The 14,611-nt window shown below is 39.2% G+C and overlaps 1 protein-coding gene across 4 annotated transcripts in view; it reads left to right on the forward strand.

Annotated features, from left to right (window-relative positions):
* The window catches only part of LOC118429731 (rab11 family-interacting protein 4B-like), a 193,631-nt gene that overhangs the window by 137,212 nt on the left and 41,808 nt on the right, over positions 1-14,611 (forward strand). For all 4 annotated transcript variants that reach the window (XM_035840350.1, XM_035840352.1, XM_035840351.1 and 1 more), the window contains exon 3: positions 9,207-9,313. In XM_035840350.1, the coding sequence (XP_035696243.1) occupies positions 9,207-9,313 (107 nt within the window). The remainder of the gene's footprint in view (positions 1-9,206; positions 9,314-14,611) is intronic.

Below are 14,611 nucleotides of genomic sequence, written 5' to 3' on the forward strand. Positions count from 1 at the left end.
GCATACTTATGTATAACACTCGGAACCTTATGGATAATTATGCATAACTCTTGGAACCTTATGCATAATTATGCATAACCATTGGAAACTTATGCATAATTATGCATAACCCTCAAAAGTTATGCATAATTATGCATAATTATGTACAGTTATGCCAATTTAGATTAATCCCCAGGGAGTCGTTATTGGCTGCTACGTATTTCTTACATCATTTATACTTACAGCTTACGATATCAGCCCATCTGGGTGTACGGTTGCTGAGATCTGGAAGGTCACTCCCAAATAATAATGGAATTTCCAAATTAAATCGGAGGGTGTTAGTAATAGTTTTGTTCATTTCAAATATCAAAAATCCTTGACTTTTTGAAAAATGGACTCAATCTATTTCTTTCTTTCTTTCTTTCTTTCTTTCTTTCTATCAGTAAGAGCAAGTCTGAATACTCGGTTGATTGAACACATGTATGTGCACGGCAACATGTGCAAGTCACTTGATAAATGTTAGGCTGTAATGCATTTATAGTGTCATGCAAGCCTAGCCACTGGAGAGAAGGCCCCCTTGAGGATACACCAGGAACTGCAGGTTGGAGCACCACATTGCCAGTTCTTAAGTTGGTGAAAATTGATCTGCATTGATTGCAAGCTGTGGGATCATTTCTCTTTATAATGAAGTACATGAAAGCCATTTATACATAATTACCCCCATGAAATATTCATGGAGGTTTTATTTCCACTGGCTTTTGTCTTTCTGTGTACAGAATACCTCAAGAAAGACATTCAGTAGTAAATCTCTCATAAGCTTTAATTCAGAATCTGAACAAATTTATGTGCCATAAGCGTCCCACAAAAATGCAAGTTTTCCTATCATTTACAATGATATTTATCTTGAAGACAATAAAAGTTATGCAGCTAGACTGAAGGAGAAAGTCCCTAAATTCTCTCTCAGCCATTCGTAAACTTTAAAGTTATGACCTGTCAGTGAGAACGTCTTATACTGACTGTTGTTCAATGATATTTATCTTTAAGATGAAAGTATGCAGCTAGACTGAGGAGAAAGTCCCTAAATTCTTGTTTAGCCATTCTTAAACTTTAAAGTTATCACCTGTCAGCAAGAACTTCTTACTGACCGCCATTCAATGATATCTATCTTGAAGTTGAAAGTTATGCAGCAAGACTGAAGAAGAAGTCCCTAAATTGTTCCTCAGCCATTCTTAAAGTTATCACCTGTGCAAGAACTTCTTAGTTACTAACTGTCGTTCAATGATATCTATCTTTAAGGAGAAAGTTATTCAGCTAGAGCGAAAGGAGAAAGTCCCTTCTTCAAGTTATTACCTGTCAGTGAGAACTTCTACCATACCGACTGTTGTATTCCGCTGCAGTCGTATTTCCTAGAATGGATTGATATGCTAAGTTGTCCTGCTTTACCCAGCCATCCTCAAAGTTATGCAGCTAGACTGAAGAAGAAAGTCCCTAAATTCTTGCTCAGCCATTTTTTATGTTATCACCTGTCAGTAAGAACTTCTTACAGACTGTCGTATTCTGCTGCAGTCGTCTTGCAGAGGATGGATCGATATGCTAAGTTGTCCTACTTTCCCAGCCATCCCTTATTTCCTGGGCCGATTCCATCACTGCCACCCCTGTACGGGGCTGATAAGGGTTCTGCCACCAGGCATGACACTCGGTCCTTTGTGTGCGCTCTGCCGGGAGACTTAATATGCAGCTACAGGGGGGTCGTGACTGATGAACTGCCATGTGTACAACTGAAGCTCTGACTTCTTTTCCTGTAGGCAGGAACAAGTCTGATACAGGGTTCTTAGAGAAAGGGAAAAGAGGAAAAGAATTTGATACTTTTGATAGTGCTGCCAGCATGCCAAGCTGAGTTCATGAGGTAGCAGATGAAGTTGCCACTTCCAGCTCTACTGCACAATGTAATTCTGAACGAAAACAGGCATGTTTGGTGCACTTTGCTTCAAGCTGCTGACATCAACTGTTAGTATCTTGCTGGTTACCCTATGATGCCCCTGCAGCTCAACTTGGTAGCTGTGCAAAGTTGAGCTCCTAGTTCCAATTAGTTGAAAGACTGAGAGAGATCCCAGTACACAGTTCAAGGCAGGGACTGCACCTATCTTTTAAAATGAAAGTTAACTAACATGTACTACACCATGCTATGTGATTTTCTATTTGTACATGTTGTATATGATGTATATTATACATGTATGATGTACATTTGTAAATTTGTGACCATGTTAATGATAGTGATTTTATATTGATAATGTTTACTGCAATGATTTTATAGGTAACATGTATTGTTCTCTCCCAGGGTTAGCCCTTGGCAATAGCCTATGGCTAGTTGGGCAGCCCTGGCTGTCTGTAAACAGCCGAACGAATAAATAAATAGAATGAAAGTAAAGTTTTGGTCAAGTGTTCAAGGAGTCAAATCCTGCCCTTTAGCAGAGAGTCAAATCCTGCCCTTTAGCAGAGAAGGTGACATTAGTATTCTTCTCCTTGGTGCTGAAACCTTGTTGGTTATAACGACTCTTGCCTTCAGGTCAGTTGTATCAACCAGTGTCATGTGTCATGCCAATGTCATGGAGGGTTTATTTCCACATCATGCAATTCTGCCATCTTGCAAGGCTGTTGTTGATGTCCTATAGCTTAGATGATGAATAATTAGAAGTGGTGATAGTTTCTGAAAATGTGAAAAACATAACCAACATCATGAATATTCATCTGCTGCTTTTCAAATTATATTGTTTTCAAACAGACATAAAAATAGACTTTACTCAGAATCTCACTCACACTCAGTCAAAATCTGGTTTAGCATCTGTTGTTTCCTGTTTTGCAAGGGTTGGATGTTTGTTCAAGTCTTTTCGGTCTGATTGCTGCTCTCCATCTGCCTCTGTCAAGGGATTTGGCTTTTTGCTAGTCCAGTGTTCTAAAATCTTCTTAGAACTTACAGACCTAAAAACATAATTGTGAAGGTACAGTTGAATTCATTGTGAAGGTACAGTTGCAATTATTCTATACCCAGAATTGTCCTCTAAACAAACTCATGATGGGCAAACATCTTATACATTCCTCTGTGGACATAGATGAAATGGGATAGGGCTAATACATGTAAGGTCCTGATCCAATTAACCTTACAGGATGTTGCTCACCCCTGTTACATGTATATATCTATATCAAAGCTACAGCAATCTAGCCTGCTTCCTGTCAATCTAGTGGTACTTGGGGAAACTTTCATCTTTACCAGTCTCCAAGAATATTAAATGATATTTAATGTAAGGTGAGGCCCTCAGAACAAAATCTCAATGAGCAAACATCTTATACAATGTACATGCCTCTGTGGACAAAGTTGAAACCTTATTGAGCTAACACATGTAAGGTCCTGATCCAATTAACTTTACAGAACTTCTTTCACCTCTGACCCATTTATCTATATGCATCTAAAGCCGCAGAGTCTAGCGTGTACCTCATCAATCTAGTGGTACTTGGGATACTTTGATACTTTGATCTTTACCAGTCTCCATGAATATTAAATGTGTGATCTGATAGTGATATGTAAACCTAGAATGTGCAAAAAGCACCATCAGTCAATTACTTGCTGTGTGCTCAATTTCTGAAACACAAACCACAATTTATCAGGAAGTTTGCAACCCCCCAGAGAGCCCATTAAGATTGTATGTGAAGTCTGTTTTGGCAGTGCGGATTTAGCCAATTTACTTGCATTGCTGCTTGCATAAACAATGTAAGGATTTTTAAGGCTAAAAACAAACTACTACTTAAAGTTCTATCATGATGTGTCAATTTTTCAATGCAAAATCTAGCAGGTAAGCGTATGTCCAAGTTTTAGGACTTGATACTCTAAAAATTGAAATCAGCAAAAGTAGATCTAAGACCAGAACAAGTTGGTTTTTCTTTCCCAGATATTTTCCAGCAGAAATTCAGCAAAACAAATTTGAATTCAGCAACAGGACAAATTTAATACAGGGCCAGGCTATTATTCCTTAAAACTTTGTAGACCTGGCCCTCTGATATGTTTGAAAGTTGCTACTTTCTACATTTACATCTTAATCATTGTGGGAGATAGAGTATCAGGGTGAAACTGCAATTCGATGTGGCTTTGGTCTGACCTGCTGTCTTTTACAGAATTTCGCCAATGGGGAATTGATACACAAAAAAATTTGTCCATTGTGTCCTCTGTGAGCTGAAAGTCCTGTGGATTTTTTCACCAAAACAGATGCCATATGTATTGAGTCTACCAGCAAAAGTTGCCCCTCAAAATGCAAGAAATAGCATTTTAGAGGGTCTAGATTTAAAAACTCTCCAGAGGGAGCATACTCTTGGATTGGTGCGCCCCTTCAGCGTTCCACAAGATTTCCATTCAAAATCCAAAGGATGAAAAAAAATTTAGGCTGGCTAGAACACTTGTCCGACCTAAGCCGACATAGAGGGACATCCATCAGAGGTAGGGGAGGAATTGGGTTACAGGGTCAGCAGTGCAGAACATCGTCTCTGATTCAACACTTATTCCCACCATTGATTTTTGATACAGTGGGACTGGGTCAATAATTGCCAGCCCGGGGGAGAGTTGAACCCGTCCCACTGGATACAGCTACATGGACCCCGTAAATCAGGACATGTATCAAGCACATTGTACTGCCATAAGTCGGGAACTCATCAAATTTGCATTAATTCATTGTTTTAGTGTGCGACAGACAGTTTGAGGAACTTGTAAGTCATACATCATGATAAGATCTTAATGAGATTGCATTTTTAGTTTAATTGTTGTTTGTTTATTTGTTTGTATACACAACATTAATGCTTATTGATGAGAGAGTTTGTAAATGTCATGATGAAGCTTTGTTTAGGTTATTATGTATTTAGCAGGCATTCTTCAATATTTTGTAGTGAAGCTGAAAAATCTTTTCTTTGCTTTAATCAGCAACCTTTAAACTGTCCGCAAGTTTTATTGATAGTATAAAGAGATTTTAACACATTTTATTGCATCCTTTGAGTACTTTGATATTTGATACACATGAATATACGTGTAAATATTGATGATAATGAGGTGACCATACTCACTAAATTTTAGTAACGATCATTAAAGCCAGCTTAACGAAATCAATTCTCTATTGATATCCCATAAAAACGTCTCACTATCTCCGCCAAGATCGGCTGCAGTCATCTCCACGCTTTGTTAACATCCATCTCCGCCAGTAATAGCCCATCTGAGGTAACTCTACCTTGCACTTGCTGTCGATTCCTGGAAGGAACGACCTCCCGTGGGTTGGTCGTAACAAGGTAGAGTACAGCCAGGCAGTCGATGGAACGGTGTGATAAGGGAAAATAATGAGGAGAGTGTCGGCCTCCGCTCCCAGTGGGTTGCCGAATGATGGTGTAGGGTTATACTGTTCAATTTGTCGATGAAAATAGAGTAGGCTTTGGGACGTTTTGGCAATACGCTTTTGCTGACTTTCAATTTTTTTGATAATTTGTTTTTCTACTGAGATATCACCGTAACAAGTCTCAAAGGTGCCAATTCAAGGTTTGTGTTGTATGATTATGAATAGGACTGGATTGTGGGACTGTTACTCTCCTTCTAAAGACAGAAACTTCATTTTCAAAACTTATAATTGATGGCGAGGTCACTAACTGACCAAATTGGGGGAGGTGGAGGGTTTACCAGGGTTTCTCAGAATTCTTCTTGCCATTTATAAGACTTTTGCTCATTATCTGTGAACTTAAAGGAAAATGAATTATTATGTGTTATAAAAACCCTTTGCAGGGTGACAATTAACAATCATTCATATTAGTTCTATGATTGTGTAATAGTTGTTGCCAATTATGTTCTACCATAATACGTTATTATATTATGTTCTATCTACTGCGGTAATGTTCTACCATGTACAATTGCTGTGCACTAAAGTTCTTTCCTTAAAATAATGCATACAATAGACTGCTTGCCTATATCTATAATTATATTAAGTCTAATTTGTGCATATCACCATGGCATGGCTTTATTTTAGAAACTAAGCAAAGATCAATCAAAGTACTCTTCATAGTCATACCAATCCTTTGAAGTTTTCGTCAGCAAAAGACTACATTGGTAATTAGGCATTTTGAATGCTTATATGACAAGATAGCAGGGAGTGACGTGAAAATGCCATGCCTGAGCGATTCTTCCTTTCAATATCAAGCTTTGCTGCATGGCATAAATGGCATGTAATTACTACACTGAGCACCACCTAGTGCGCTAAAATTGTAGTCGTTCCATTGCTTCAGTTTTAATTGCGCCGAGCCTCCTGTTTTTGCTGCTAACATGCAAATGAACCTCGATTCTATTCTTGTGTCTTTGATGAATGTTTGAACCTGTTACCCTATTTGATCATGTGAGAAATCCAAATCAACTCATCAAATATATGTAAGTGGAACACACGTTGATAGTCAGACATTCAACATAGAAAATAGTTCATCAGTGTCTTCAATGCACATTTTGAAATTCAGACCTGCCTTTCATGAATTAGCTCGGCCTACCCTTTTTTAACATGTCTAAAATCCCAATCAACTTACTCATTATCGTAAGTGGAACACACGTTGATAGTCACGCATTCAACATATGATAGAAAATAGTTCTTTGATGTCAGCGATGCACATTTTTAGACCTCCAGAGGAATTAGGTCATTTTGAGTTAAAAGCTGGAAAAATTTATCAAAGGGTATTCATAAATGTCATGCGTTCAACAGGTAAGGTTCTGACGTGCATTGATTTTGTAGTTTAATTTATGAAAGAAAAGATTAAGGTTCTTCTGATGAAGCAGTATTATTTGTTGGTAGTAGTACTGAATTGCCGAGCAAACTTGCTCCTAGCTGTCAAGGTGTGTGATGCAAGAGGGTATGTCGAGAATAGGTGTGTTTAATTTTCTTTGGATAACCAAGGAGTTTGAAGTATCTTGCGGTTTATCAGCATGCTGATATAGCAGTGGGGTTCAAGTGCTGCCAAACTGACCACGCCAACAGCTCTGAGCTTTTAGCATTGTAGTTTGCGCATTTGTGATCTGGTGGCCCAGATTTGGCACGGGATATTGTCAGGATATTGCTTCTTTCTGTTCTACTCGCCCCTCTGTTGTTCTACTTACACTGAGGTAAAAAAAAATGGATGGCTGTTAGCCTGATTAAATGGCGCTTGTAGCAACCTATTCAACATCCACCAGTCGTTACAAACCCAGACAGCGAAGTTAGCATAATACAAAGTAGACACTGTTGATAATGATTATCTATGACACCCAATCCTAATCAAGTTATAAACCACGCTGTTGGAATTTCATTATATGTAGGGCATAAACAAATCAGGAAAGATTATGTTGTTTTCACATCATAAATACTGAGGATATCACTTGAGCTTTATTGATATGCATGATGATGATAAGTGCTAATTATAGGTTATTGCTTCTAAATGATGTTGATTGGTTTGGAGGTACGACGATAATTGATGGAGGGAAGACTGGATGGATTTTTGAAAGGATGGATAGATGGAATTACTGCAGATGATGGATTGTCAACGAAGTTGCTTGCGTATAAAGTGTATAATCACTTATATTTCATACTCAATTCTACAGATCTAGAATACCTTTGACAACAATGCATTTGACATCTGACATTTTTATTAATTAAACTTTGACATCCAGAAACCTTTACCAGTCCTGTAAAGTTCAGTTTCAGTTTCAGTTTATTTATTTATCCAGGAAAATACATCGCCTTCTGGCGTTTTTCAATACCTCCTGGGGGGCCGGGAGAGAAGTTGAAACTTATTTTTCTATCATTTAAGTCTAAGTTTATTCTGTCTAAAATGTATATCATATCTCGCACAAGTGTTACACTTAGTCTAGTCTTGTGGGTATGTTTCTTTCTTTCTGACTGCCGATTTGCAACAGAATCATATTTTGTAAAACGACGTACACGTTATATTCTTATGACTCTCTTATAAGATGTCTGAGAATGAAATGCTAGTAGTATTATTTACATATAAGATGAATATTATGTAGATTTAATCCCACTTGTTGTTATTTGTGCTACATTTTGTCGACTTCCATTTTTCAATTTTGTTATTTCTGGTATGAGTTGGTTTGCAATGATGGCGTAAATCCATTTCATGGTTCACCTTGTAGACCATTATCTACATCTGGGGTAACAATGATTGCTATATATGACTCCCATTTGTGCTTCCAAATTTAGACCATTACTATGGCTATCTACTAGAGTGCTATGAGATTGCCCAGAAACCGTAATGCTACAGTAACTGCAGTCCTGACGTCCATTTTACGTCATATGCCAGGCTGTGCTTTACTGGCATAGTGACTAAAATTATCCTTCATTTTCCAGGGTTGCCCACAAATGCAGGCAGATTTGTTACAGAAATTTGCTGCAATTTTGTCCATTTGCCCTTCCATTCTCAGCATAGTTGTCATTTCCTTCCGCACCTTGGAAGATCATTGCTGGGTATATAGTTATTTATTTAATATGTTCACAGCTCTTATATTTGATGGCAAGGTGAACATCAGCCAGTTACATAAAGTACATAAACATCCATTGTCACGCAACTAGGCATTTTTGTGGTGTGATAACTTTGCAATGAGAGCTGTAACCGCAAAACAAAAACAAAACAAAAACAGGGAACATAAAGTCAGTGTGAATATCTCTGTTATACTGTTTACTGTGATAAGTCTTGATTTGTTGCTGTGCCCCATGATCAGGTATCACGTGGTGGCTCCGTACAGCAATTGCTCTTATCCATTGCACAGAAGGATACAAATTGGCTTCAGTTGCTTCTTCCTCTTCTTCCCCAGCAGTGTGATGAATTTGCAGTGAGAGACTGTTCACTCACAGTGAGAACTGCAAACTCACTACAGATATTTCACAATTTACAGTGTTTTTGTTATTCTACATGTGATGCAATGGTAAAATAATGGCCCATGATTTGTTGTCACGTGGTAGCTCTGTATAGCATGCTTTTTTACCGTGATGACTTGTGTGGTGAGAGAAACATACAGAGAGACTGCAAACCTGCAACCAATATTTCACGATTTACAGTAACTGTTATTCTACATGTGATGCTATGCCCCGCCAATGATGAAATAATGGCCCATGACTTGTCACGTGGTACTTCTCTACGGCAGTGCTCTTAACCATGGCGTTTCTGTCGTTCCACAGGTGATGATTCAGACTCAGAGGAGACCAAGGAGGTGATGGAAAATGGTTACCACGGCAACGGCTTCGAGCTGGAAGACGAACAGGAGACAAACAGCTGTAACAGTGGGGTGAGTCTCTCAACTCCAAGTTGCTTTAGATTTTTTTCCTCTGAAAATTGTTTCTGTAACGATAAACAGTAGCTACAAGAACTCACATTTCATCAGAATCTGATGATATTTTATATCGTCTAACCTGTATTTGTTTAAGAAGTAACCTTATTCCTTCCAGGGAATGGCTAAACAGTTTAGACATGAACATGAACTCAGCACACTTTCACACCTACACATCTGCTAATACTTTACAGGATAGCTTTGATCACACCAGGGCAGGGTAGGGGCCACATTCATGTCATCTTACTGAATGTTCTGCCATAATGACTAGCAGCATCCTGCCAACCTACCAATTGTCACCTCATGAAGGTTTAAGTTATCAGGGCTCAAAACACTTTTCATACTCGTATTTTACCCATACTTTGCTAATGTGCAGGTTGAATTTCAAGCTTGTAACAACATTTTTCTGGCAGTGCAACACCTCTTACCGTCACCCCATGGTGGTTATATAAGTTATTGGGTCAGAAAATATATTTTTCTGCAAGCCAACACAGCTCCAATTTTACCTGCATGTGCTGTGAGGTTGAATTTTGAGCCCTGATACAATGTTACAGCATTGTTTTTGGCAGTGCAACACCTCTTGCCATTACCCACCAATTATCACCCTGTGAAGCTTAATTATCAGGGCTCAAAAGCCTTTTGGCTACACACCTATACAGCTCCAATTTTACCTGCACTTCGCTGCATGTTCAGATTGAATTTTGAGCCTTTACTACATTGTTTTTGGCAGCATAACACATCTTGCGACCCCACCAATTGTCACCTGGAAGGTTGGTGTTTCCTAACCAATTAGATGCAGGTTGGCTGCAGTGATAGTTGTTATATCACTCTCTGCTCTTTGCAGGCCTACACTGTATACATACACAGCTCCAATTTTACCTGCCCTAACCTGTATGCGCAGATTGAATTTTGAGCCTTTACTACATTGTTTTTGGCAGCATAACACATCTTGCGACCCCACCAATTGTCACCTGGAAGGTTGGTGTTTCCTGACCAATTAGTTGCAGGTTGGCTGCAGTGATAGTCCTTATATATCACTCTCAGCCCTGGGGCTGTCTTTAGTGTTATTAACCCCAGTGCACCACAGACAGGAGTATACCCGACATGTAGGATGTTTCTGTAGTCCCTCACTCATGCGGAAGTACCTGCGGATTGTGTTCTTGGTGAGTCCTGTTTCAGTTTGTAATTTGACACCCGTGTATTATGGACAGACTCACAAAGTCAGGTGGCCACCAGACTCTGTTGGATTATAGCTCAGTCAATTGTAGAAATAGTGTGAACAAGTTGCCCTGGAAGTAAGCCAATTCCAGACTGGAGGGAGTATCGTACCTTGAAAAGAAGAAAATTTTTGTTATTGCAAAGACCTGTTGAATGTTTGTAATTTTATACACCCTGGACAGAGTTTAGTTACCCCGAGACTGAACTCCTTTAGAAGAAACTGGCTATACAGTATATGGTGAACATTATTTGTTGAGCCTGCCAAAGAATCAAGGGTTAATATTACCCCTTAGAGGCAAAATGGCCTGTGTGCATCAGGTGCTTTGCATTTCTGTTGAACAGTTGTGAACTCATACCCTGGTTATGGATCTATACAATAAATGATACATTATTCCTTGTGAACTGAAAGAATTATATCTTAAAGTTGTCTGAAAATGGTCCACAAATTTTGCCTCAGGGTTAGCTAATGTAAGGTAGAGGTTAGAAAGTGCACCACATGATGTCTCCTCTGGTAGATTTAGATCGCCATATTTGGTCAACATTTCCAACTTTGCTTTCAGCACCCAAAGAAGTCTGGTGGACAAATCATCTGTGCCAATTCCCCAGGAAAGTTAGCAATAAAGACAGATATTGATTTTTTTCTGAAAGACCCTTTGAATTTTTTTTTTTTTCAAAACTTGAAATGATAGCCCAAAGAGCACTCCCTCTGTGCATTGAGATTGAATTTATACATTCCACAGGATCTATAGCTATAGGCTTTGCAGTGCGTTTGGGGACAAAGGTGATACCCTGTACCAACTGCTCCCTTTTGAAATTGGATAACTTCAAGATGTCCAAGAGCCTCAGACTAAAGTTGTATGGCGGCATTGCCTAGGTCTACCAATACCAGTATTGCAGCCCCCCTCCCGAAGAAAGGTAAATGTTTTTCTATACTAGGCAGGATCAACCGCTCTACTCAGGAAGCCCGCAGACAAAACACCTTGAAGCACGTGAGAAAACAATACACCTGGTGAACTTTGCTGCGGTCAAAGGGTAAAGTTGAGAACGCCGGTCGGTCTCCTGGATAATTCTTCGGTTGTCAACAGCGCGCGGAGTGGGCAAAGTGCGAGAGGAGGGGAGGAAGCTGAGTATAATGTACGTGTGGTTAGAAGAGCAAACAGTAGAAGGGGTGGAACCATTGTGTGGCTGTATTTACCTGGGAGAGTCCAAAGTGGCTGTAAAGTAAGGTCGGACGTTTGCGCACGGGGACACTGTTAGAGAGGGAAGGCAATATGGAGGTGGGTTTTGTGACCCTTTTTGAGATCCTTCTGCTTGACTTGTGGCTTTGTTTTGGCTTTGTGTGCTAGCAGCGGTTGAGCAAGTTTGCAGCCAAGGACAGGTAATGCAATAATACTGTGGATCCAGTGAACAGTGGGGCCAGTAATCTGGGTTAAGGGGTAGACCTTATACAATGTACTTTGGATCGAGACTTTTGAGCTAAGGGGAGGGGGGCGTAACTCGATATAATTGTTTTATGACTGTAAACATTCAAGGAACAGGAACAAGTGGATTGAGCATATTGTGTTGAAAGTCAAAAGTATATTACCTAAATAAGTGAATTTGCAACTTAAAATGTTCCCTTCTTTCATGTTTTAACCAAACGCAGCAATTTCTTCTTGTATTATTCAACATATTTGTCCTCTAATGATTTCCGGGTAGGTCCCTGCTTGCCAGGAATGATTGATCAAAATAAAGCAACTGTTTGTTTATGGTAGCAAGATGGTCTGATAAGGACATTAGATATCTCTTTCTATGATCATTTAGATTTATAAACATGGAATTATCTTGTTGACAAAACATTTGGTTATAGAGAGCTTCTAATTGATTGTTTAGACTCCGTCTTCAATGATAATCAGACTTATTTCTGTTACTGTAGCAGTAGCATGTTTCAAACAATTTCAAAAGTGAAGTACAGGTTTGTCTTAGGACCAATGACGTTATTAGCCTCTGTTGCAGTCTTTGACGGGGCGAAACTCCCTATCACAGCAAACTCCCTTCCTCTGAGTTTGCAAACTCCCTTTCCCGGCACAAGAGAATGTAGCCAACGTTGAAAATTGCCAAATAATGCCAAAAAAAAACAAAAACAGACAGCCCCGATCGAAGACTGTAACAGAGTATGACATTATGAAGTATTTCCTAAAGCACCCTATTGTATAAACCCCTTGAATAATATTAGTAAGGTCACCAAGTAGGACAAGACCACTTCACACCCAATCGTCAGGTGTTTGTTAACTAGGTCATCAAATGCTTACCAAAACAAGCCATGTCTTTTTTCACAGCAGTTCACACGTTTGCACACAAACATGCCAGAGATGTCCCACACTGTTTGCCTCGCTGCAGCCGACTGAGCTAACATGTGAAAATCATGCACTCGGCAAATCAATTAGTTTTCCACCAAGCTGCTAATGTATTGATTTTAAACGTTGCTTCATTATACCTGTGTAGGTGAGTGCATTCTTTCGTGGTGAGATTTTACGGAGGTGCCTACAATTTTAGCAATGTATTATGAACGTGACTGTTGCAGAACTTAAAGTCTGTGAACCATGCGCATGCACTATTCTGAGCATTATTTTCACATGAGCACATGTGTATTCACTATAATTCAGTCTGAAATCATTGTTGTAACCAGCTTCATTATTTGAAGAACTTAGTGATTATTAGGGTCCTGTTTCTTTGTTGATTTTGCACTGTACTCAGTCAATAACAGTGGATGGGTAAATAACAGGTATTATAATATAATTGTTCCATAAGGAAGTTGAGGTGGCACAAAGAACCAAAGGGAAGTTTTGACAAAACACCAGATTTGTTGACTTAACAAATGTATTATGATAAACTTAGGTGTGCTGATAGTATATGTACCCTATTTAACCAAAAAGAATAGGTTTCAATCTCAGAGAATATTTGTCACTTAAAAAGCCAGCAGAAAGAGAACAAACTGATCACATGATGCGAGTCAATACCATAGTTTAAATCGGAGTCCATTCGGGGATCAAAGTCAGATGTCAGCCTGGTTTTGACCTTTGACATTGTGGACCAGTAGCACTGAAGCAGAATGTTTGCCAAAAGTCACCAGGCTTTTAGTGGCCTTTATGATTTGGTAGAAATGGATCTGTACGTAAATGTCAAGACACATTTAGTGAAGCAAATTGATGTTGTGCTCCATTCTAGTCATTCCCCCCTCCCCCCCCCAAAAAATGTAAAATCTACAAGAAAGGCCAGATTTTTTCCTTGATCACTTGGAGATGCGTTGTCTCTGGTGTCTTATGATGATAGGATTTTTTCAAACTTCATCATCTATTTTTTCATGTATTGAAACTTTACTAGTCTGGATTCCAGACCCCAACCAGGCTACTACACACCAGCCTGACCAGGCACTACTACAGTATAGGCATGACCCAGGATTGAAGACAACTTTTTACTCTGCCATACATCCCCTACTTAAGTTAGAACTGGACCATGACCATGTAAGGCCCACAGGGGGAGGAAAGTTTACTCAACACTGATCTGTCCTCATTACTCACATACTGACATAGCCTTGCTGTGGCAGGTCTGTTTGACAGTTGTCACCTTTGACGTGTCCTCGTATTTCAGAGTGGGTGAGAGGAGGATCATCACTGGAGATGCATGTAATATGGTCAGAAACTCTTCATTATGCCTCCATGATAATAGTCATTAGAATTTGTAATTAATATGTAACTCAATTTTTGCCACCAGAGTTCTATGTTTTTAGGAAGCAACAGATTGTATTCTTGCCAGCTTTTGACTAGATTTTATTTGAATGATGTTACTAACTTTTGCTGTTACCTGTTGAATTTGAAGGTGTTCAACAGACAAAGGGGTTTGATCAAATTTGTAGTTCATTTACCATTTAGCACTAATTAGTGATAGACATTCTTATCTTTTTGAGGGGAAACTGTGGTCTAATTTGCATGTCTCACAGTGTTAATTGTGCTGGAAAGGTGTGAATTTGCAGTGTTGATCAGCGGTATTGTTCTCAAA

The sequence above is a fragment of the Branchiostoma floridae genome, chromosome 13, assembly GCF_000003815.2.
Source record: "Branchiostoma floridae strain S238N-H82 chromosome 13, Bfl_VNyyK, whole genome shotgun sequence".
Lineage (NCBI taxonomy): Eukaryota > Metazoa > Chordata > Leptocardii > Amphioxiformes > Branchiostomatidae > Branchiostoma > Branchiostoma floridae.